Source organism: Bacillus rossius, chromosome 1, assembly GCF_032445375.1.
Source record: "Bacillus rossius redtenbacheri isolate Brsri chromosome 1, Brsri_v3, whole genome shotgun sequence".
Classification (NCBI taxonomy): Eukaryota; Metazoa; Arthropoda; class Insecta; order Phasmatodea; family Bacillidae; genus Bacillus; species Bacillus rossius.
This window is the reverse complement of record NC_086330.1, coordinates 324501190-324527714: the sequence shown is the minus strand read 5'-3', so window position 1 is coordinate 324527714 and position 26525 is coordinate 324501190. Positions and strand designations below refer to the sequence as shown.

At 36.4% G+C, this 26525-nt stretch overlaps 1 protein-coding gene across 1 annotated transcript in view; it reads left to right on the top strand.

The window, feature by feature from the left end:
- Nucleotides 1-26525, top strand: part of LOC134528038 (dipeptidase 1-like) — a 318410-nt gene that overhangs the window by 139735 nt on the left and 152150 nt on the right. The window contains exon 4 of the mRNA XM_063361232.1: nt 4686-4836. Within this exon, the coding sequence (XP_063217302.1) occupies nt 4686-4836 (151 nt within the window). The remainder of the gene's footprint in view (nt 1-4685; nt 4837-26525) is intronic.

Genomic DNA, 26525 nt, shown 5'->3' with positions numbered 1-26525 from the left:
AAAAAAAAACCAAAGGATATGAAGACAGAGCGTATTAAAACGTTGTTTTGGTAACCGGTAACCAAAATGAGACTTACCGTCTAAACACACAAAAGGGCTTTAACAAATATTCGCCGTTCGTTGAGAATACAATCCGCTTAGTTCACGCCCTCTTGTTTCATGGATTATGTGACAGGGGATATATATATTTTTTTAAATTTTTAGTAACCAGTCATTTTAAATGTTACTAAAAAGTGTTTTAACGATTTGAAGGGTGACTTTAAAAACTTTAAGGTAATATTTTTTCGTACAGCTAATAATTTTAAATTTTGTTTGTTCAATTTTCTGTAGGTTAGACATTATGGAACTGGGTTTTTTAAAGCCTTAATCGTTTTGTTATTGGCTACTGTTAAAGAGAGAAGACATGAGTTTTATTTGACCGTTCAGTCACGGTTGGTTTTTTTTATTTGTTGAGACTACACTAGGGCCGTTAAAATTCACTGTGGTCCAATTAAAAACGTCGCAAAAACATACAAATGTTTTGAGTTTAGCTGGTAGCGAATGAATCCCCGAATCTTCCAGAACTTTAACTACTCATGGAATCTCTGCGTAGCCTCATGCCAATGTCAGCGAACGTCAGTAGAATTGCTGAGCGCTGGTTTCTGCCATTGGGGCAGAATGCCACGCAAGCTCCAAATCCATCTTTCTCTCTTTCTTTCTCTCCACCTTCTTTCCTAACCTTTCACTCTTCCGCGCTGTCGGCGAAATTCCTGGTACAGGATGTAACCATAATCCTGCCTCGAGGCATCGAACAAATTCCTTCAGAGCTTTGCGAACTCACAAACGTGACCAATGAGCTTTTTCACCATAAATGACGTCATCTGAAATTCAATTTATCCTAGAAAGAAAAAAAAAATTGTTTTGTTCTTAATTAATTTAATAGTGAACCTTTACACCAAAATTTTATTGAAATACTAAATATCTCACTTACAAAGTATTGATATTATTTTGAAATTTTCTCTTAGAGCGTGTTTCTTATAATTATTTAATATTCAGAATTCTGTATATAAGAAAACAGACTGCAGAAATATTGTTTCCTACCATTCAATAATAATTGATATTATTTATAAATTTGGATTCTTGTCCTTACTGATAATGAACTCTCTCTTTGCTAGTCAAGCGCCACCTACCACTATAATTCTAGATCGTGTGGCCAATTAGGGATTAGCTTGGGTGCGTCTGGTTTTTCGGGCTGTCTGATCAGTCAGAGACAATTAATCTTTGTCTCTATGCTCATTTAGATTTTGACAGCTTGCTGTCAATCATTCAATCACTGACTTTTTTCAAGCATTCTAATACATATGTGCTATGCTATTAACGAAGTCATGTTTAAATCAGAGAATAGTAAAAAAAAAATTTAAAATTTTTTTTAGAATTCAAAATTTAATCTATCAGCGTCTTTCTCTTTGTGTAAAGACATCTCTTATTTGAGGATGAATTTTATATGTGCTTCGCAGAGTCGGAGAAGACTGCTTATTCATTTCTCACAAGGATAAAATTATAACATGTGTACTTTAGACCAGCACAATATTTTTTGTTTACTCAGAGTTCACGTCAATACCTCTGGACCAATAGCAGTTCTTTGGCTTAACAAGTGTCTAATCACGAGAAAGCCACCCGAGACACTTAAAAATTGAGCAGCCCATAAACTAATTAAAAAGTCTCGTGTATACAGAAGGTTATGAATTTCATCATGTAGGTCAATCACCCTACGATGTTTCCCAGTCCTTAGTGAAGTGATTTAGTAGTATATGTAACGTCACAGCTGTATATATTGAGCAGTATGCCTCTAAGCGCAAGACACGTAAATAAAAAAATAATATTTTCACCTTGAAGCGTATTACTTTTGGCTTTGCGGTTGAAAAACATCAATTTTAAAATTGAAATGTATTTAGCAATATTCACTAGAGGTGTCTACCGCAGTTCTTGTATAGTAATTTCTAAAAAATAAAAGTTTTAAAGAACAACTTAAGATTTTGTTTTAGGTAAAATAACTTGTATTTATATCAAATAAGTTACTTCTTGATAGAGTCTTACTATTTTCTTCTAATAAACGTGATTTTTTTTAATATATAGGCTTTGTTTCAAATTTCTGTTTAATTATCTAATGACACAGCATGTCTGCTTTTTATCACTTAAACCAGTTAAATGTTGAGCATAATTGTACGGTGTTGTACAAAATGAAGTATAAACATCAAATATTAATCAAATTAAATCTTTAGAAAGTTTTCCCAATCCGATTGCAAACACGTTGCAATACATATAACTATAGCTGTTGAAGATTGTTAGAGACAATTATACTTATGCAAAAAAATTTAATCTCTTGATAAGCTCCCACCCACTATGTTCATGCTTGCAAACATTCTTTCTTGATTGTCTAGAATTGGTGAAATGTGCTCTGTTTGCTGGTGACTTGTTTATTTAAAACTGTAGCAGCTTTGCTAGTGGTCATACATGTTTGTTTGAAAAGAGTTTGACTCTCTTATATATTATTTTACTAATCAAATGCGAAAGGTTCATGAAAAAATTTAGACTGAAAATTTTTTGGACATTTCATGAAGAATTTTTTTAAAAGAACGAACATATCTTAGTTTAGTTTGTGCCTTTTTACTTATAAAAAATTTGACAGTTCTCAACACTAGTACCAATGGTCTATGTATCTTTCGTTGACAATATTGGTACAAAATTATGTGAATTTCAGTGTTCAAAAACATACAATATGCGTTGTTGTGCAACCGACATTTTATTAAGGGTAATAATGGTACTACTTGCTTTACTGACTTTCTCATTTTAAATAATTTACATGACCATGAATATGGTTCCATACAAACTTTACCATATTCCGGCTTCCTAGTTATATGTTCTGTTGTGAATAGGGTAAATATACACGTGAAAAGGAATAAAGGCGTATTTTAACAAAATTAATTATGTTTTGGATTATTTAGTTAATACTCTAAGATTACGTCTGTGAGTTCATTGTAATAATTCAGAACCCGTATTTTTACGTAGTTATCAGAAATTTTACGATAATCCCTAAATAACATAACCAGTGTTATTTTTAATTTCGAGATGAACGTTTTTAGTGTGTATTAAATATACCGTTACATAAATAAAAATAATAATTAAATTTTAAAATATTTCTCAAAACACTGTAGTTTGTTCTTACTTAGTTTCCGGTAGTTATCTGTCAAGATGTACAAATAATAAAATTCAAAAATTAACGTTAATAGTTTATTAAATTGTCAGAAATTCATTTAAAGAATTATTTAATACCCAACGTTAAAGATGGCATAACTTTAATTTATATTTTTGTTTAGTACTTTTACAGTTCGAAGTAGTGTTTTAATTATATCATTAAAGTATAAAACATCTGACGATTTCATGTTCTTAGGGAAAGTTGTATTATTAATCTGGAGAAGAGTTATTGGAAGAAGATCCTTCGCGTTATTTAACATTGTTATATTCAAGTTACACAAACTGTTTTCGTGGGATAATGTCCTAAATTATTCGGTTTCTATGATGTCAAGTTTTTTTCCTATGATTATATATATATATATATTGTATTGTAAAATTCAGTTATGGTTTATAAGTATTTTAATTAATTGATAAATTTTTAATGACTTAATAAGAAACTTCAATCCTTGCATGAACTATGAGCTTGTACATAATCATGAGATATAAGTATTATTTGATTAACTTTTGTTTCTAGCCTTTGTTGTAATACTCATTTTTTTAGGATCTCAATAAAAATTTAAATTTTCATAATACCAGGTGCCTTCAGAAAAACGTAGTTGATAATTATTTATGGGATAATAATTAAAAATAAACAGCTTTACGACAGTAAGTTCGTAAGAACGGTTAATTGAAGCCTTTAAAACACACGTTTACATGTAAAAAGTTAATGCTAAAATATGTCATACTGTCGCTAAATTTTTTTAAACCATAAAATAAATAACTTAACGTTGAAAAATAATTAATTAAATTTGTAACGATTCATGGATTGATTTTCAGAGAGAGATAGAGAGAGAGACCTATTGAATGTCTATAAAACTAACTTTTTTATGAGAGCAGATTTTCATGAAATAAATCATGAAATCATTCAACGATAAAAGCTGCTTATTTAATTAGGCGGACGGGTTCGCCCCAAGGAGAAAATTGACGCGGCGAGACGTCGTGGACATAGAGAAATGACACACACTCACTATTTATGTGTCTATGAAACATGATTTATTTTTTCTGCAATTTAAATTGTAATATACAAAAATGGTATTGAAAATTGAAACAAATATGGCGACACTACACACTGTCAGGATCTTTATATATATTTTCTTACTCTCTACTTAGTTCCTTACTTCACTCTCGCTCTCTCTCTCTATCTCTCTTTCTATTCCCCCTCCCCAGGAGCGTTAAACGTTTAACGCAACCTTGTTGGAAGTGGCATTGGAAGTATAACTTCAAAAATCTATAGTTGGTTCATGAACAATTTTCAAGCAAAAGCACACGTTATTGTATAAAATATTTGAGGTTGTGTTGGAGATGCCGGGGAAGGAAACCTGTGAAGCGAGCAGCAGCTGCCGGCCAGTATCGTGTCCGTGTCCGTGTTCGTGTCCGTGTCCGTGACGGTGTCCGTGTCCGTGTCGTTGCAGACGTGTGGCGGGCGCACCGCTCCGGCCGCCTGGCCAGCCTGGTCGGCGTGGAGGGCGGCCACTCGCTGGGCGCCAGCCTGGGCGTTCTGCGCGCCATGTACGACCTGGGCGTGCGCTACCTCACGCTCACGCACTCCTGCCACACCCCTTGGTGAGTCCGCGCGGCGCCGCGCAGCCACGCGACGCGACTGGCGCGACGCGAAAAAAAAAAAACAAACTAAAATTCCGGCCAGACGTGATTGGGACATTCGCGACTTCAAGCTACTGTGCCGATAAAAAAATTTTTTTTAAGGGTTTTTGCCAAGTTTTATCTGTGAATTATTTGAAATGCATTCATCAAACAATTAATTTTCTCCAAAATCTTAAAGTTGTAAAAAAATATTGTCACGTGCACCTAGCCGGTGCCACCGCCATTTCTGTCACGTGCCACTTTCGGAGGGGGGAGAGAATCGTAGCTCTTTACATAGAAACAACTCGCTTGGCATCAACTAGTCTTAACTTCATAAAATACTTTACTGTACCTAGGATCATAGGTTCGTCATCCCGTACAGGATGTCTGGTGAGAGCTGAACTAAGGAGATTTTGCAAAATAACATAATACTTAATTAAAATTATTTTATTCTTAAAGTCAAATACTCAACATCATTTTAAAGAACATTTAAATAGCGGGATTACAATTTAAAACAATAATCTCTTTACTTCCTTAACGATTGAACGACCTTACAAGAGAGAGAATGAGAGAACTTCACTAAACACTTCCCTAGTCCTTCCGAATACCTCAAATCATAATTAATACTTAAAATTAAAACAAAGATAAGTCCATACTCACATTTTCCGAAAAGCCTTTCTTGATCGATTACTTAAAACTAACGTAGGGGCCTCTCCTGCCCTTAAAATCCGAACGAACATTACATTTTAAAAAATTATAACTAAACGACTAGTGACAAGGGCCATTGCCTCCGCCCGAAAGCTTGAAGATGACTACATTATGACCTAACTTAAATTAAACGACTCGTGGCCTCTGGCGTCGGCCATAGCTTCCGCCCGAAAACTTGAATTCCTACATCACGAACGAACTAACAACTCGTGACCACAGGTGAGACGCATAGCCTCCGCCTGAGTGAGCCTGAATTCCTACATCACGAACGAACTAACAACTCGTGACCACAGGTGAGACGCATAGCCTCCGCCTGAGTGAGCCTGAATTCCTACATCACGAACGAACTAACAACTCGTGACCACAGGTGAGACGCATAGCCTCCGCCTGAGTGAGCCCCGAGTCACCACTCACTTGCGCTTAAATTCGCGCGCCCTTCCGCGCCTACCATAACAAAAGCTCGTTATTGAAGTCAAATTTACTAAACAACTAACTAGAACATCTGGGAAGACTCCCCCCCCTCTACCACAATGTGCAGGCCACACCGCGCGGCTTGTTACGACAGCGCGCCCCAGTAACTGCGGCCCGTGGCTGCGCCAGCGCGCGGCCAAACAAACAAACAAAATTCTGCAAGCCCGCAGCGCGCCGCGCCGGCCCCGTGCCCCAATTACATGGTCACGCCACTTGCGCTGACGAGTGAACAGAGCAGCCAGCCCAGAGTCCCGTCAGTAAAGTCCCTAAATTTGATTTCAACAACCCTGCAAAATTTCAACCCGCGACATAACCCTCCCCTCACAGAGCTCGAGCCCCATCGAGCTACCTCAAAATTACAAATTGTCTTTTTCCATTAAACCATAACTATAAATTCCTCATTTCACAAAAATAATAATTTTCTTAGTTCCTTGCTGTCTGAACATACATCTAGATTCTGCATAAGATTTATTTTAAAACAACAAGTATTCATAAAATTAAATGTAAAACTTTTATCTGGTTTGTTCTCACAGGAACCTTCAGAGGCTCGAGTTCTCAATTCTAAAAAAATTGTTCTGTTAGTGAAGCTCTCTTTACAAATTAAATTACTGTTCTTAGTTTCTCAGTATTCGTTAAACAATGTGCAAATTCTTGATAATTATTATTATTTTTTTTTTTTCAGTTTCCGTTTATTACCATACTTCTTTCGTTCTTCAAAAAAAATTAAGTGTCCTTACAGTGTTTCAATTAATTAAACTCTTATCTCGTGAAGGTTGGTGCAACTCCTCGAAGTCAGTGTTGTCGAGAAGAGTAGCTCCCTGGGCTGGCCATCAGCAAACACCACTCAACTCCAACAGCTACTGGACTGGCTTCCAGGGCAGCTCACAACTTCTCCCCACATCTGCTTCGGAGTTGTGCCATCCTCATCACGAACAGATTACAATTCTGAAACATCATCAACAGGCATTACCATCACGCCTGACAAATACAAAACTAACTACTAAACTGCAATCGATGGGCAAGGATGCAAACACACAAAAAAATAAAATTAATTAATTCAACTGCTAACATAAAGTATCCCACCCTTAGCATAATCTAATCAGGCAAATAATTTGATAGGAAAAACTTAAGGAAGGGAAACATGACCTCCAATGATTTTCCCTAACTCTTGAGTCTTGATCTTCTCTATACAGCAAATAGTCCCCACGAAGTAACTGGGTTGAAGGTCAGTTCACATGACCCACCCATAACCTCTTCTACTCTTCTTTTCTTCTGGGGGCAACCACAATGCCCACCAATCTCTCTCCATGGTGCCGAACCAGCTATCCCATGAGAGTAAACAACGTAGTCAATAGAAGCGCAGAGGGGAAACACCAATCTCTGGCTTGTCGAGTCATAAAACTGCTTTATCTTCTTCTTCTTCTGAGTAAAAATATCTGACTAACCTTGCTTCTATTCTTCCAAACAGTAAAAGTTCATCAGGTATCTTCATGAAAGAAACATTCTAACTAATAATTCTTCATTTTTCTTCTTCTTTATTTCTGTTAGTTGTAATAGAAGGCCATGTTAGGGAGGTTATAGGGAAAAAGAGTGGCCAATTCCCACCCCATCACCCACCTAGATCATGACTAATTAACTTTTAAACTTTCTATTTCAAACAAATAAAAAAAAACATTTTTTTTTATTCAAACTTTTAAACTATAATTACTTTTACTTCATAACCTCAAAAGCTAATCAATAATTCTAAATGAAATTGTGATTTACTGCATCCTTGTTCCATCCGATCTGTTTGTTTATAACCTTTCTTGTAAAGTATAAAATTTTCAAACATTACTAATTCAAAAAAAAATTAAATTCTGGTGTCCTTTGAGTTACAATTAACTTTACTATTTCTTAGCTTGAAATACTTTAAGTTTTCAGAACTATTTCATTGTCTAATTCACAACACTTAAAAATCAACTCAAAACAACAAATCATCAAAATCAATAAGATCATCTGACCTACCTATCAGTACTGTGAACTTGAACTGTTCGTACACATTTATAATAAGCTATTGTATTTAAATTCCAACCTAAATAAGGTTTTAAAAAAAACTACTAATCCCTCTGTAAATTAAGAAAATTAACTTTAAAAATTAAACTTAAGGTATTAGTTCTTTTTGACAGCTACCACAACTCACTAGTTCCATTACATTACTATAACCTAAAAAGTTCTGTAAATAATGTTTATAACAAAAAAAAACTCCAGTTACTGTCTTCCATAAAAAAAATAAAACTTTACATGACCTTATTAATCTCCACTTGTAAGTCCATGGCTGCCAGCTTTCTCTTCTCTTGAATCTTCAGTCTTGGCTCTTGTTTCAGTGATCTTGTATCTTGTCTCTCGAACTCTTGTCATCTTGTAAACTGGACTGCTGCTCAGCTCATCTTAAGGAATCTGTAACAGTTTCAAAAATACATGTTAATTTAAATTACATAATTCCTGTTCTTTGGTCCTAAAAAAAAATTGTATTATTAGTACACATTACCCTGAAACAACATTATTATTCATTGTTTATTACTTAAAAAAAATGCTTTACCATAAAATCCTTTTTTGTTCTTTTCATTAGGCCTATTTATTTTCCTTCTTCTTAATTAAATTCTGCTTCAAATGTTAATCTTAACTTAAGACCTACCATATATTTATTATTCATTACCTACATTATTTATGTTACCCTAAAATTCCCATAAGTTTCTAATACTTCCTATCAAAGACATTCTCTCTAAAAAAAATTTACTTGTGACTCTTAACTTAACAAACTTAAAAAAAACTTTTACACTAGACTTAACTTATTATTCATTCTTAGTTACTAAATTTCTATATGTAAACTTTAGTACTTACAAACAAAAACTGCCTATTTCTCTCTACCTCTTAATCTCTTTCAATTATTACAATAATAATGTTACCTTGCATCTTTAAACTTTCTTCTTTTCAATTAAATTAGACATCTCATAACAATAAAAATTCTGCCTATACTCTTCTTATGGGTGTACAAACCAACAACAAAATTTCAAATTCTCAAGTTTCCTTATATTTAAATTATGCAATGCACATAACCTCTGTGGTGCCTGTACCCTTTTAGGCCTACCACCTTCTCCTCTCACAGCATGACAACTCTTATTCCTCGGGGTCTGTATTCACTGTTACAAATCAAATATCTCAAAAAAATTAAAAACAAATTTATTATTTTAAGAAAACAAAAATTTACATTGAATTTACTATGGAGCCTGGAAATCTTAATGTCTCACAGCAGCTAACATGACTAAATCCCATGGAACCCCAGGTTTACATAACCTGTGCCCAAAAATTTAAGCATACCAGGCTTTCCCTGCACTGGTTTTACAGCATCACACACTATTTAGGGCCCCTGATCTGCCATCAGTCCCAAGGAGTTTTCCCACAACCCCTCTCTACACAAGCGCCTACCGCATTCCTCTCAATTGGCTATCGGTTTTACGGCATTCTTTTGGGATCCGACCATCAAGTTAGGGCTAATCGAACACTAAACCTCCATACTTCCAAACTAATGTAAATCAATTAAATTTTCTCTGTAAATTCTAAAAATCAAAAAAAATTATTCCAACATGCCAAAGAAACTTCCAAAAAAAATTCATAATCTTATCTTCAAACCATTAAAATAAAAATAAATAGATTACTCTGTTTTCTCCTTAATAACTGTAAACTGTCAACAAATATCATGTCGTAAATTTTAACTATGCTTACTGACTCTTAATCAAAAAATCTCATTTGTCCTAATTAATAAACAACCGATTTCCTTAAAATCTCACTGTATCTCTCACACTCAAACTTCACTGGCTGAATATCTCAATAAATTCAAAAACAATTATCTAAACTCTTAAAGAAACTCCTCCCCAATTATTCAAATTACTTCACCTTATTTTATTTCATTACTTAAAACACCTTAAAAAAAAATTAATTAATTATCTAGCTATCTTCCATTATTATTTATTTACCGAACAAAACTTTCTCCTAAATTAATTTAGTAAAATTCAATTTCACATTAGGCAAGTACACTAACTCTCTACAGCAATGTTTCTCATTTCCCTCCTTCCTAACTGAATCCAATCTTACTTAACCTCCAGGGAATTTACCTCACAAAATAACCAAAAATTTCACTGTAGTGCCTATCTGCTATAGGCCCACTACACAGGGGGCTCTAACCCCACCAACAAACTTCATTGAAATGGTACCCTATCCCATACAGGATAGCCACTTCGGTACTACCATGGGGAACTCCTGCCCCAAACTACTAACAACACTCAGGATTCTCCTAACCCTTAATTCACGTAGATAGCCCATCTCCTATGGGTCTGTTCTACAATCCCTACTTCCCAGGGACACAACACCTCACCTTAGGGTCCCTCGCCTTAAAGAAAACATTAATTTTGTCTCTCTGTTCCCTTGGAGTAAATTCCCTCTACACACAAAAACTATCCTTCCCACTTTTCTCAATGCTTATCGATTTTATAGTGTACCTCCTTAATAATGTTTACAAATCCCAAAAAAATATTTTTAAAACCGAGGTAGAATTTAACTAACAAAAACATAAACAACTTACAACGAAACACTTCTAGCCTATACATCATACACTTCTTAAAATAAATTACTTACATACTGAAAGTTCCTCTTCTTCTAAAACACACTTAAATTTAAATTTATTTAACCAATAGTCTATTTTCTTATCGCTAAGTTACCGTACAGCTGATCAAAACAAGGTCACGGCCGTCCACGTCTCTGTACGTGCTCGTGACGTCACCGAATTCCATCAGGTGCGCCAACCCTCGCTTGCGGTTCCTCCGTTCTCCGCTAGGTCTCAGCACCTCCCCGTCACGTGTTCACTCTGCCACGTCCACTGACGTGTCGTTCTGAAACAACTCTCAACATTTTTCTAATTAAAACAAAACATCACTATAAATTCTATAACTCTCTTTTACATAAACTCTCGTTTTCTTTTTAATTCCTTTCTAACGTTTATCCTTCCCTCGACTGATTTAATTCGTACGTCTCGTCTCCTACGCGCACGACAACAAAACAAACTTCACTTGAAAATAATTCCTATTTACGACAAAAAATTTTTATTTTAAATTATAATTCTCTTAACCTACAATCTTAAAATGAACTTCAATTAAATTAAACCACTTGCATTATCTCTAATAAGCATTTAACTTATAACGTATTCTCCTCACGTAATAATCCCCGATATAAATCTACAATAAATTCAACGACTTAAAACAACTTATCACTATAAACTTTATCCTTACAAGTATCCTCAAATAAACATCTGTTACGTCAAAAAAAAAATCTCAAAGACTTCCTCCACTATAGACTAAAATTCCGTAATCCTCTCCTCAAGTAAACTCTTAATAACCTGCTATCAGAAGCTGAAACTAACTTAATAATAAACATAAAAATCTACCTCTCTCTCTCTCCAGAAATAGAACCTATCCGGCGAACTCTACCATTTCTGCTTCGTGCACCTAGCCGGTGCCACCGCCATTTCTGTCACGTGCCACTTTCGGAGGGGGGAGAGAATCGTAGCTCTTTACATAGAAACAACTCGCTTGGCATCAACTAGTCTTAACTTCATAAAATACTTTACTGTACCTAGGATCATAGGTTCGTCATCCCGTACAGGATGTCTGGTGAGAGCTGAACTAAGGAGATTTTGCAAAATAACATAATACTTAATTAAAATTATTTTATTCTTAAAGTCAAATACTCAACATCATTTTAAAGAACATTTAAATAGCGGGATTACAATTTAAAACAATAATCTCTTTACTTCCTTAACGATTGAACGACCTTACAAGAGAGAGAATGAGAGAACTTCACTAAACACTTCCCTAGTCCTTCCGAATACCTCAAATCATAATTAATACTTAAAATTAAAACAAAGATAAGTCCATACTCACATTTTCCGAAAAGCCTTTCTTGATCGATTACTTAAAACTAACGTAGGGGCCTCTCCTGCCCTTAAAATCCGAACGAACATTACATTTTAAAAAATTATAACTAAACGACTAGTGACAAGGGCCATTGCCTCCGCCCGAAAGCTTGAAGATGACTACATTATGACCTAACTTAAATTAAACGACTCGTGGCCTCTGGCGTCGGCCATAGCTTCCGCCCGAAAGCTTGAATTCCTACATCACGAACGAACTAACAACTCGTGACCACAGGTGAGACGCATAGCCTCCGCCTGAGTGAGCCTGAATTCCTACATCACGAACGAACTAACAACTCGTGACCACAGGTGAGACGCATAGCCTCCGCCTGAGTGAGCCTGAATTCCTACATCACGAACGAACTAACAACTCGTGACCACAGGTGAGACGCATAGCCTCCGCCTGAGTGAGCCCCGAGTCACCACTCACTTGCGCTTAAATTCGCGCGCCCTTCCGCGCCTACCATAACAAAAGCTCGTTATTGAAGTCAAATTTACTAAACAACTAACTAGAACATCTGGGAAGACTCCCCCCCCTCTACCACAATGTGCAGGCCACACCGCGCGGCTTGTTACGACAGCGCGCCCCAGTAACTGCGGCCCGTGGCTGCGCCAGCGCGCGGCCAAACAAACAAACAAAATTCTGCAAGCCCGCAGCGCGCCGCGCCGGCCCCGTGCCCCAATTACATGGTCACGCCACTTGCGCTGACGAGTGAACAGAGCAGCCAGCCCAGAGTCCCGTCAGTAAAGTCCCTAAATTTGATTTCAACAACCCTGCAAAATTTCAACCCGCGACAATATATAGCTGCTCAAAGTGATATAATAAATTGATGAACAATTATTGCAGCTCGGGTAAAAGCTAGTATGTTCAATACAACGCGATAATTTACCTTTCCATTGTGCCCTTCGTGTCGCGTCTTCCACGTGGTTGGAGTTTTGGTTAGTTTTACAGTCATTGTATGAAAACAAATATTTGGGATACACCTCAGTATCTAATGTTTTTATGTTATTTCCCCTTTTTTACATAAGACACCAACATTTAAAAATGAATTATTATATTTATTATTTAAGACGAATCTGTAGGTAATTCTGCATGTCAGAAGCATAAGTAATTTGAGATTATTCTTGATAAATATCTTGAGAACATATTAATCTTTACGAACAATTTTTTTTTCGCACTAAAGTAAGTGAAAATACTCAATCCAAGTTTGTATTTAGCCACACGTTTACTACTGGAATGACGAGTAAACTGAAACGGACTGCAGTTAATTTAACAAACAAAAAAATGTTGTATGTAGTGAAATTATTTTTATCACTGTAAACGTTTTGTGAAAGAGTGATATTTTTGATAGCTACCTGATATTTTTTCTTTAAAGATGTGAAAACGTTTTGTAAAAAATTACACTAATAGAGAATAATACAATAGTAATTTTCATATTCATGTAAACTACAATGTTTAAATGTCATAATAGAATATGAAAAACAAAACTTATAAATCTACGTACACTTATGGATTAGTATTGATTGATTGGATGGAATGTGAAAACACTAGAACAATATTTATCAAAATATTTAAAATTAAAACGTTTTCAGGTTTTTGTCATATATTTTAGTTCTGAGTAAGGATATAAAACTATAATTCGTAAATAAAAGTTTTGTTTTGAACATATTTTTTTAAATATTTGATCTTGTGATCGACTGGTACATGAGTAGAGAGTCTCGAATATTTCTGTACTTTCAAACCTAAGTAGGATGACGGTGCTATACTATTATTTGACTTTCATATTTTTTATAACTTCAACTTACAGCTTATCTGTTTACGAACAGAAAATAATTGGTAACAGTAGCAACATAATATGGCAACACTGTAAAGTTATCCTTGGTAGAAAAAGAATTTCATTTCTGCGGTAAGGAGTTCATGAAATTTCGTCGATTTTTATTTATTATATTGGCATTGCGTGTCGTGCTGTTTGATGTTCAGTTATTCGGAGGGACGGTTTTCCTCCAAGTTGCCAACACTCACGCCAGATTGCCTACCTTTACTTCCGTAAATCAATTTTTATGTGTACATTTCAAGAGCAGGTTGTAGGCAGGGAATATCGCCCCCTCCCCCCTATTTTATAAGCCGTAAAGTGCAGTTGGAGAAACAGGAAGGCAGGGGATGGAAATTCCTAGAGAAGCAGCAGGCACCAAACGGCGTAATTTATCTTGGGCAGCCGGGGCGGTTGTCCCATCGTTTAGCGATTCCCTGCCACCGTTAGCTGCGCCAGCGACAGCCCCTGACGGCATATGTTGACCCGCCTACCATAACTGTTCTGCAGGGTTGCGCGTATTTCAGGGGCCCTCCTGAGGTGCAAGACGGTGTGTTGTAAAGCTATTTTCCAAGTCAAACTTGGATTTTTAACAAACATCCAAAAAATTCATGCAATAATGTGGAAATAAAATAAATTTTTTAAATTATAAATTTTAAATGGGTAAATTTACCTTTTCCAGTATTTGCTTTTAATTGTATTGATATTTTTTAAAAAAACATAAGGAAGTATCTTTTGATTTCATATGACAAATTTTCATACAAGTCTATTATTCCTTGCTTCATACATACTAAAGCAAACTATAATTTTTATTGTCAGTCTATGGTCTAAGAGAATATTAGTATCGTTAACTTTGTGGGTGATCTGCCTGTGTTTGCAGAAATTCCCTAATGCTGTTGGGTAAAGAAAAATGGTTTTTATTTAATTTAGTCATTGACTCAATAGGAATTTAATCAGTTTTCTGTTAGGATATTTTTTTTTGCGCTGAGGGTTTTATTTTTATACTACTCATTAGGGGAAGTCCGTGTAATTTGGGCCGGCGTGTAATTTGGTCCGGCTCTAGCTCAAGAACTTGTGTGTAGATAGCAGAACAATGCAGCGCCTCACAACCAGTAACGCTCAGAAGCGGCGTACCTAGGAACTTTCAGTTGTCCAGCGCTAACGACACACATGTGACGCTGCTTTGTTTGCGAACGGTGATTTTAATCTTATTTCGTGCCGATTTGGAAATTGTGTTCGTTTGTATTCATGTTGCCTATTTGGAAACGCCAATAAACCTGAACAATATTCAATCCTCTGGGGTAAGTAACCTAATGCATCAAATGCCTGGAAAATGTTTGTTACAAATTGTGCATTGTTTTCGGTGCCTGTTACCTAGTGTGTAATTTGGACCAACGAAATCCGTGTAATTTGGACCAGTCCAAATTACACGGACAGTAGAAATGACAACATAAAAATTCGGAAAATTCATATCTCTATATAATTTTATACAGTTCTTAAAGTAAAATAAAATTTTACAGTTCACGAATTACAGTTACACATAGGGTATATTAATTATGTCTACTTAAATTTTCAGATGACGAGAGAATACCGAAAGTCGAAGGGAATTTACTGTAAATGGACATTAGAAAACTTAAGTGAAGCTCTAAATGCTGTAAAGAATGGTGTCGGGTTGAATGAGGCAGCACGGAGATTTAATTTACCTCCAACTACACTTAAAAGGTATGCGGCCGATCAAAAAAAGTCTGTTGTACCCATTGGACGACCAACAGATTTACCTCCTGAATTAGAGAAAGATCTAGTGCAGCATATTTTGCACTTGGAGAGATTGTTCTATGGGTGAGTAAATTAGCCTAGGATAAGCTATTAAATTTTTAATGCTATTCACAATAGGGCTAACTTTAAACTCTAATGTAGTTCTATTATGCTATAAAAGATGTTTTATTTGTTTCAGTTTAACCCGGAATTCAGTAATGAAACTGGCATTTGAAATAGCGAAGGCAAATGGAATCACAACTCGCTTTTGCGATGCGACAGAGACAGCTGGAAAGGAATGGTTCTCTGGTTTCATGAAACGTCACCCTGAAATCAGTCTGATAAGCCCTGAAGCGACCTCTCTTGCAAGAGCTTCTTGATTTAACAAAGTTGTTGTTTACAAGTTTTTTGATACTTTGGAAAATCTGGTTGATGAACACAACATCACAGCATTCAAAGTGTTCAATATGGATGAAACATCGCACACTGTTGTTCAGCGTCCAAACAAAATTGTTGCAATGAGGGGTAAACACCAAGTTGGGGCAGTCACAAGCTGTGATCGTGGACAGAACGTGACTGGCGTTTATGAATTCAGTGCAGCAGGGGTTTATCTTCCACCTATGCTGATCTATGGCAGGAAACGTATGAAGGAAAGTCTTACAGTTGGAGCACTGAATGGTACAATTTTATGTTGTCAAGAGAAGGGCTGGATGAATACTGATTTATTTTGTGAATGGATGAGGCATTTTATTTCTTTTGTGAAACCATCACTCAAAGAAAAGGTGTTACTGATTCTAGATGGCCACAGCAGTCACACCCAAAGCCTAGTTTCGATTGAAATAGCACGGAAACATGGTGTCATAATGATATCACTGCCATCCCATTGCACGCATCGCATGCAACCATTAGATGTGGGCTTTTTCAAACCACTTAATACCTTCGTGAGTAGTGCAATTTCTGCAAAACTGAGAGAGAAGCCAGGGAAGACTTTGACAACAGAACACATCGCATCACTGGTTGGAGTGGCATTTCCAAGGGCTGCAACAATGTCAACTGCAGTAAATGCATTCAGGACCACAGGATTATGGCCAGTTGATCGACATGTCTTCTCAGATGCTGACTTTGCTCCGTCCGAAGTCACAGATCAGCCACCATTGATGCTTCCATCAGAAAAAATGTCAGTCATTGATCACCAAGCTGGGCCCATTGCTCAGGTGAACAAAGATCCTACACCAGATGAAACTGTTAGACCTACACTTTGACCATGTGGACAATGTTCTTTCGCCAAATGAAGAAACTAGAAGGGTTGGCCCCACTGTTCCAAGGAACAAAGTGCTCACACCAGAAACAGATAGGCATAGGCCTACTGTTCAGGTGGGCAGAGATCCTACTCCAGAAGGAACAACTGTAAAACCCAAGGGAGCAGCAACACCTGTGACAAAAACCTACATTCCAATTCAGCAGATAAGTCATATTCCATCGACATCTGGAAAATGCTCTAAGAGGAGAACAACAAAGCGACGTTCTACTTCCGGTGTGATTCTGACAGGTACGCCACACAAGGACACCCTGTTGCAACCACCCCCCACCATTACCAAACCGAAGAAACAAAAAGTGTTTCAAAAACAAGAAACAGGGTCTCACCAGTCAACAAATACTGTATCGTGTATCCTTTGTGGGGATTCAAATGATGAAGACTGGATCCAATGTCACGAATGCAAAGGATGGGCTCATGAAGACTGTGTGGACATAAGTGACAACCTTTATTACTTTTGTGAATTGTGCTGCAAAGAAAGGAAAATGGTAATCTTCATTCAAAAATTAGCAAACATTAATAACCTACAATTTAATCATACTTTTTACGTTAATTTGGATTGTAAAATGTATTTTTATCATTTATCATTTTTATCATATTTATCATTACTGTCAAAGATGTTTTTTTCGTATTAAAGAAATAAATCTGAAATTTAGTGTAAAAGTTTCTAAAATCTATGGTGCAGTCCAAATTACACACCATGCTGGGCTAAATTACACGCCATCGGTCCATAATACACGCCTCTGAAAATTTGAAATTACAAATTTTTTCTAAGAAACTACTGTCGTTAAAAACATTTTGGTTTTCAAAGGGTGATATCCCAATCCGTCTATCAATTTCCCAGTATCGTTGAACGCCAAATGGTTTTCCAAATGATTTCATTGGCAAATGAAGTTAAGTGGGCCAAATTACACGGACTTCCCCTATATAAAATTTCCTACGTAATTTTTTAAGAAGTGAATATATGCCAGAGTATATTTTAATGGAATTGATCAGAGTTCAAGATTCATAAAAGCTTAAATGTTTGACCTTGATATGTTTGCACAGCGTAGTTGTGTTTATCAACTTCAACATGAAAAACATCTTGCCAATTATCATTGACATACCTCAACCGTAATGTTAGCTTGTGCTATGAAATCTATTTAAAATTTGGTGGTTTTGCTGCAATATTATTTTCACATAAGAGAGCGTAAATTAACTTAATTAATATGATCTAAGAAATCAGTAATTACAAATAGAAATGTTTGAATATTTTAAAAACCTTTAAATCAATACATAATTCTTTAAATACCGCAAATTATTCAGATAAAATTAAAATATTTACTTATGTTAAATACCTACTGAATCCATTCATTCGTGGTATTCAGAGCTGTATAGCAAAAATTTTTTTTTTGCACACTAGCATTTTCTCTTCTAACACATGGAAAATTTTTGAGTAGTCTTGTTTCTGCAACTATTTTTTCACGTGATTTTATATAAGTTCAAATTAAAATATGTTAGATAATTGGATTTGTTTGATAATATCTACTATCGGTTGTTCAATGATTAAGAACTTTAAATATCTATATTTTAATCCTAGCCTTAACTAAAGGCCAGAATTCGCATCATACACATTTTTAGTAGGCTGTTAAAATGTAGCATTTTCTGTGAATCCCTTCAGTTAAAATAAAACGAAACTATAAATCTCTTAATATTTTGCTTTGCCAAATTTATGAAAATATGAATTTTTCGAAGTTTTGGAAAACACCTTTTTTAAGCATTATAGAATATATCACAAAATATTTTTACAGCAAAGGCTAAAAAAATATAGTTAATTCAAAACTGTTAATCACATGACTACGTGTAATTAGTTGATGCTAGTATTGAAATATAAATTGACATTTAAATTATATTAAATATTAAAATAAGCACCTATCGATCGGATAAACTATGTGTTAACAATAAAAATATACTTTATTATAAATTCAATATAGCTTATAAGCAAAAAAACGGAATTAATGAAACATAATAACTAATAACATGTGTTATATACCTATTTTCTCTCAGAATGGGAAATTCACCAACCCGGAACGACATATGGCTCCTATTCGTATGTTTTACTCCCCTACGGTCTCCATTTTTATCCTTTATGAGATCACTTTTTGTCGAGTCTTGCTTTAAAGGGGCAGTTTTTTATCGTCCAACTGGAAATTACTTTCCGCTCCTCATGTTTTCTTAATGCTGATGTACTCTGACAGCCAAGCAGTAAATTTAATGTGCTGCAGGCCTGCTTAATATTCAAAACAGCCTTAATTTGAGTTGAAGTGCTGTATCGTAAGCTATGTTCTAGGAAGGTAAAAGTAAAGTTCTTCAAAAAAACACAGTGCGACAAAGGTCAGGCGTACAAATTATGGTCTTCCTTGAAAACTTCAAAAACAAACACATTTCCTACAATTTTTCTGCAGAATAAAAGTTCTTTAAATCTATTTTTTCCAAAGAAAATTTATATTGTATAATACAAGATTAAAACATTGTTTGTGTTTTAAAATCCGTTTCATTTCAATTCTCGAGTTTAATAGAGTAAACTTTGTTTAGTAACAAATGTTCAAGAAACTGTGAAGATATTATTTTGTTTCATAAATTTTCTCCAAAAAACCTGTAACTCTTTTATTATTAAGTTATTTTTAATTTGAGAATATCTAATAATTTTATTTTTGCAAGCCATTTTAAAGATAGGTTTTATATGCTGTAAAAAATTATACAAGCTATTGTTATTAGTTCTTATATTTGATTACAAATAAATTGTTCTTTTTAAAACGTGTTTGTTTAAGAGTGCATAAGAGTTTCAGTGTAAGGATATCACTGATAGGTCGTTAGCTTAAGGAAAAGAAGAAACTGTAAATCGTACTGGATGTATTTTTTTGTTTGTCTTCAGTCAACAACACATACTATTTTGCGGCATAAGAAGAGTTACTGATATTCATAATTTTTTAAAATTACAATCGACTGCCTTCTTTATTTAAAAAAAACCTAAATTAACTCATACCATTTTTAATTCTTAAAACACCTCACACGCTATTTGTTAAAAAAACTTCTTCTGCTTACTTCCGGTTGCCTTAAAGTTCCAAGTACACGCGATGATATCAACTCTTTTTATTACCTACACGTCTAGGGTAAAGACGAATCCCTTCGTCGAGAGTGGGATGATCATAAATACCACCGTCAGACAGCTCAAATCCATTTAATTGCGTACACACGACATACATCTGCCGTTTTTTGACCGGGAATCAAAGTTAAACCTCACCACTAAGAATTATTAAAAAAAAAAAACATTTACCGCAGCTTTCAATGCAGAAAATAATATTATTTCTTTATGTCTCTCGAAAAACATCGGGATTTTTTTGGACATTTCATGATCTAGTTTTAGCGTATGCAGTCGCTCATGTATAATCAGAAATTTCATTCCGGTAGTAACATTCTGTAGCCCGTTAATGAATACCACTCTTAAACAACGAGTCAGTTTCTCGGACGCTATGTTCCCTAATTTGTCACACATTACGATGAAGGTCACTGGCTCGATACCAGATCCCTACAATGTTTCAAATACGTGAGACCCATGTCAACATTCCTCCGGTTCGGAGACCACTTTGGACTTGAAGGTCCCTTCGCCTAAAGCTAAAACTTAATTATTAAAACCTTAATACTATTAGAAGTACATTGTGTTTTTCTTTGTCATTATAAGAATTTTAAAATATGAATTTAAAATGGCAAATACTGCGGTAATGTTTCAATGTCAAATTTGGGGTTTATGAAACCTAATTAAGAAATGCACTGAAATCCAGAAACTCGAATACGTATTATAAAATGCCTGTAGTTACTAGTGACCAAATGCTACAAATATCTTATCCCGTGAAGTCTCTGACGTTTAGTATTAAATTTGTTTCTTGGGGATGACTACAGCTGTATATAACAGTAAATTGACAGTTTATGTATCATAAACTTTTATCTCTGTCTTAACGAAGATAAAATTTAAAAATATTTTAAACTAAAATATTTATTATGGCTACAAACTGTTGAAACCAACGTAGCGGATTTTTTGGCTTCTGTTTGTTTTTATAATCTGAATTGAAAATTTTATTTTCTTGTCATAAATAACCACTATAAAATTATTTGTCAGAAATTATTTCGACAGATTTTGCATTTATTCATCGTCTTGCCGGATATTAACTTAACGATAGTTTCAAGACTTTAAAGTTAACGCAAGTAGCATTAGTTATGAAAAATTTTCGTGTGTTTTTTTTTCCGCAGTTATATTTAATTCAATAAATACTTGTTTTAGGATGTTTCCAGACTGAACATAACATCCCAGAGAGAACGTCGAGAGTGCGGCGATCGTAAACAGCGCCGCCGTCAGAAAGCCCAGTTCCATTTAATTGCGCACGCACATTACACGTGTTTCGTTTTCAAACCGCCACTTTGGATTTTTAAAATTCACAAGAATAGCCGATTCGGTGCTCGGGACGGATGTCCATGGTCCCGAGGTTTGTCGACATCCGCAGGGGCGTTGACACTGAGATTCCTGGCGACTCGTTCTTTCAGAGCTTTCTGTCCGTCACTTTGTCTGCCGCGACACGCTCGCCTCTTTTGTCTGCGCCAGGCATTCCAGCTGCGCGGGAAGAAGGGGGGAGTGGGGGGCGAGGCACCTCCGGGCGTGGGTGTGGATGCTGTAAAGCTCTCTCTTCATCTCTTCTTCCTCCTCCTTCCCCCCCTGGACGAGTCTCCGCATACACCGACACGCGGCTCTGCCCGATCACTCCCTTCCCCCTCCCCTTCTCAACCATTCACATCCCCCCTCCCTTCCCCGGGGATTGACGTGCCCGGGGTGGAGATAGCTCTTCGAGCACGCCGAGTTACGTCCTCGCCGTCCTCCTCGTCCCATGGCGCTCTACTCGCGGTTTTTGCCCGGGCTCTTCCGCGTTCTCCGTCCCTGCTCGGACGAGCGTCGAGTCTTGGCGTCTTCAGCTCACATCCCACGGATGTCTCACTGCGCACTACACGGTCGAAAACGTCACATTCGGAAACCTATTTACCATGCAGGCTAGAGATCAACACCGGGCAGAACAAGGCTATCAACACAGGCAAGCGTTTGACAAAAAAACCTAGAGGCGTGGGGCGACACCATATTTATTTTATTTTTCTGTCGAAATTATTATTCACTTCTATGAAAATAACTGAAGCACTGGAGTGTCATACCAAATTATAAAACTTTAAAAAATCGCTTAGAATTTTTTTTTATATTTTAATATTTGCACTGTAAATTTTTAATAAATAAGATATTTATTCTGCAAATATATTCTGCCATTCTGGTATGACCGCAATGTCAGATTTGTCGCACAAAATTCGTATATATGCCCTGCCTCTTCTTAGCTTATGGCTTGGTGGTCACTGACTGAAATTTCATTTTCCGTTAGTAACTTTTTCAAAGGTTTGCTTTGTTAAACTTCGTAAATTGGAAAACCAAACTTCAACATGGTGAATGTGGCCGAGCGTTAAATGTTAGTGGGAACCCACGAATAATATTGTTGCAGGGTTTGCTTATGTTCACAACCAAAACAAGTATTTTAAGATATTATATTATAATTTTAAATTAAAATCCTTTTCATAATCTGTAGGTTTGCAAAGCATCGATTAGGAAGTTACACTTATTTATGTTAAAAACTTAGGTTATTATAAATTTAAAATTTTATGCCACACGTAAATGATATAGTTGTATACTAATTTTTCATTTACACAGAAAATAATAGGTGTTTCTCACGGAGAGAAAAAGAAACGAACTTCTTCATAGCGTGAGGTAAATTCTGTGGTATTATTCTTGACTTGTAGTTTGGAAGTCTTAAGTTCGCATACTGATTTATACACCCTAAATCTTTTCTACCCAAAGGTCTTCCAAACTATTTTCTCAATAAAGGCTGTGACAGTCCAACCCTCCCTCGATTTCTTTGATTTGTATTCTGAGTTTCCGTCTCAAATCACATCGCTGTTATTGAGACGTCCAATTCAATTGTAAACAAAAATAAATTTTTGTTCGGCACTGTTAGAAATTACAGAAAATTTACGGTTTTTTAATGAAGTATTTACCTTAAATAAATGAAGTCTTCGTATTTAAAATAACTAAATCTTCGTATGAATTACGTTGTGTTTTAACTTTAAAGATGAATGTTTCGTTCTAAACAAAATTGGACAAATTAAGAGTGTTTTTAATAAAGACTTAACAAATTTTAAGATGATTTGTTAAAATACCAAGAATATTCTTTAGGATTTATGTCCAAAGTAAGGTAACTCAGTGTCTGTAAATTGACGAAGATAGTCACTATTTTAATAAGATCCCATGATAATTTTCTTTCTTCGTAAATTTAAAGTTATAATTTTTATCAGCGAGTGAAGTATAGGTCTACTTGAAGTATAGGCCTACCGGAGAGATATTTATTTTCAACAAAACTGAGCGTGCGACAAATCATCTGGCGCATAATGTAAAATTATATCATATTCCATTCATATTTAAACATTGCAGTTAAATAACTGGTTTTATTATCTGGATACAATTGTTTATCACTAAATTTGGGATATTTTATGTTTTTGAATATATATTTTAAAATAAATTAAAGAAAAGATTAAAAAGGTTTAAGGTTTAAAAAAATAAAGAAATTTCATCGTCAAAATAAGAGTGTCGTGCACGTTAAACAATATAGGACACATTTCTTCCACCAACCTGTACGCTGACAACAACAGGTTTTCGCACACAAATCTTGTAGCTATCATGTAATCGTCTCCAGCATATTTGGTTTTATTTATTGCTGATTTGTAGTGGTCAGATCAGGTTCAGCGATCTTTAGTCTAGACTTTATGGTGCCATGTTTTCTCAAATATTAAGCTGGGAATTCACTACGCAAATTATTAAGCATTATACAACAAAATAAAGTCATTGTTGAATATTCGATTACCTTTTCAATAGTTTGAAGAAAGAAAAAAATGATTGACTGAAACATCAATTAAAAATTCGTAAAAATAATCTAAAAAACATATTGCAAAACGTAAAACTAACCAGAGCCATGTGTTATAGAAAATAAAAAATCTTCTTTTTTGTAGTAACTGGTTTTGTAAAAGCACGGGATTTTTTTTTGAAGACGTGTCATAACAATAAGAGGTCGCAAAATCATGCGACTGTTTGGAGTTGAACCGGAGCACGTGGATGTCGAGTTGACGCCCGGGAGCCGACACGGTGGCGAGCGGGTGAATCAGGACGAGGCACCAGACGCCGGTGGCGGTGATTGTGTTCACGCTCTTCGGGCCGCTGCGCCCGCGCGGAGCGAAGGCACAGAGGGGCAGCGGCGTTTGATCACGGCTCTGTGTGGAGGACTCGGCCCGTGGCTGGAGGGGGTGGAAGGACGTGCGAAAACACGCAGCTGCGTCCGAACATCCCGCACCGGTGTTGGTGCCACGGCTGGCCAACAGATGGCGGAGTGAACAAATTACAGTTCAATGGTATAACCTGCCTGGGCACAGAAAAAAAATGTGCATGAGCTGTGGAGTGCTGATTCTGTTTTCGGGATTTTATGTCATTGACGGCGCTTTTGAGATTTTTTAAAAAAATATATTGCTCAAACGAGAATTTTCAAAATTAATTGTTGTTATTATTAACTTTCGGGTGAATAAAAAAGGAACTTGCGTTACACGTGTACTATACGTTATAACGTCATAACGTCAGTAGCAATTGTCAAAAAATCATAGTTGCCTAATGTATGACGCTCTTAGAGGCTACACCAAACTAGAAGTACCAGCGAGCGTCCCACCTATAATTTTTTTCCGCTTGTGCAAATGCACACTCCTGGCTAGGAGGAACTCTGACATTTCGTTGTTAGTGAGGTTATCCGCGGATGTCATTGGTTATGGACCAAAGATTAAAATATGAGATGAAGCAGTGGTGAAGTGAATGGTGGCAGGATCCTGAAGTATTTCGATGTTTCTTATAAGCGTATTCAACTAAATGTTAAACAACTAATCAGGATAATTTCTACAAGGCCAGGTTTTGCGTTATTAAATCAATATTCTTATTTCTGATTTAAAAAAATCGTCGCAAATTATAACTCAGAATGCTTAGTTGTTGATATTTTAAGTACAAATAAATAACTGTAGTACTATACACTTGAAATCAAATCCATCAACTTCCACTTGGTTTTTGTGATTTGGGCGCAAATATTTTTTTTTTCTTTCAGGTATAAAGAAAACAAAAATGAGTTGAAGGGCCTTGAAAGCGCTTTTTCGCAACAGAGACTTGAGAAGTGTTTTTTTTTTCGCATTAATTTTTTTTAAAAATTTTATTTAATAAAACTCATACAAAATAAAAAAACAAACAAAGAAAATTACATGGACACGAAAGCCATATTGGTAACAATATTTTTTTACAAATATGCACTGAAAATATTGTTGTACTTCTACAAGGAAAATCCTTGCAAAATCTGTTGCCCACGATTACACTTATAAAACTTCCAAGAAAGAGATTTTTAAAATGGCAAATCGTACAAAGCTCTGCATTTGCAAATTTACAAGTGATAACGTTGGCAAACTGGATTGTATACAATTTTGGCTCTTCCTCCGACGGAAGTCCGTCCTTTAGGTGAGCTGTTGGTCGTGGTGTCAGCGACGTTGGCTGCCGGGAGTCGAGCGATGGATGCACAGCATTGGAGGGTTGATGACGGTCTTGGAGCTGATTCTGGTGGCTGTGTGGTTGGTGATGGTCCCCAAGTGCTCTCCGGTTGACGCGGAGGTCACCGACGTCATCCACATGGCCCACCGGCGGTGGCGATGTCGTCCTCATCGCGCGGGTGGTCAGCCGCGAGCAGGTGTCAGGAGGTGGCTCAGATCACAGCCTGTTTGGATTGTCTGAGCGCTCCCACAGATGTTGTAGACTTAGCTAAGCGCCTTGTATGATGAGGAACGGAAATTGTCCGGCGGGGTAGGGCGAGATGGTTCTTGGATGGAAGGTTGCCCAGCCTCTCTTTGTAGCTCCTCCTCAAACAGTTCCAAGTCTCGATGAAGTGGCGTATCAATTTCCCTGTGGCTCTAGAGAGCTAGCTCGTGATGGTGGGGTTCTGCCCTTCACGGGAGTACCTACATGCCAGTAAATACAGCACGTTAAAAGAATTTGGCAGCGTTCTGCTGAACGACTGTCGGATGACGGAATTGTCGCTGCGTTGACATCGTCTGAGGAACTCGTGGGTGTTCTTGCAGAGCGTCTTGTGGACGTGCGGAAGACCCGTCCTATCCGGAAGTGTACGGGGTGGACCAAAAAGCAGTCGGGCGCCAAGGAAGTGTGATCGCGTGATTGGTGGGAGGTTGTTGCGAGATGAGCGAGCCACGAACAAAGTGCGAGACGACGTGAGAGCGATATGCGGCGAGGCGAACATCGAGAGGTGTGCCCGAGGACGGGTGACGGACTGCGACGTGACGTCACTGTACTTGTACTTGACGGAATCCAGGTTTGGGACTCATGTGGCAGATCTTAGCGTGGGTTTGTGGCCCACAAAAATTGTGTTTGTGCGATTTCTTTTTAAAGATGCTTGCATCAATT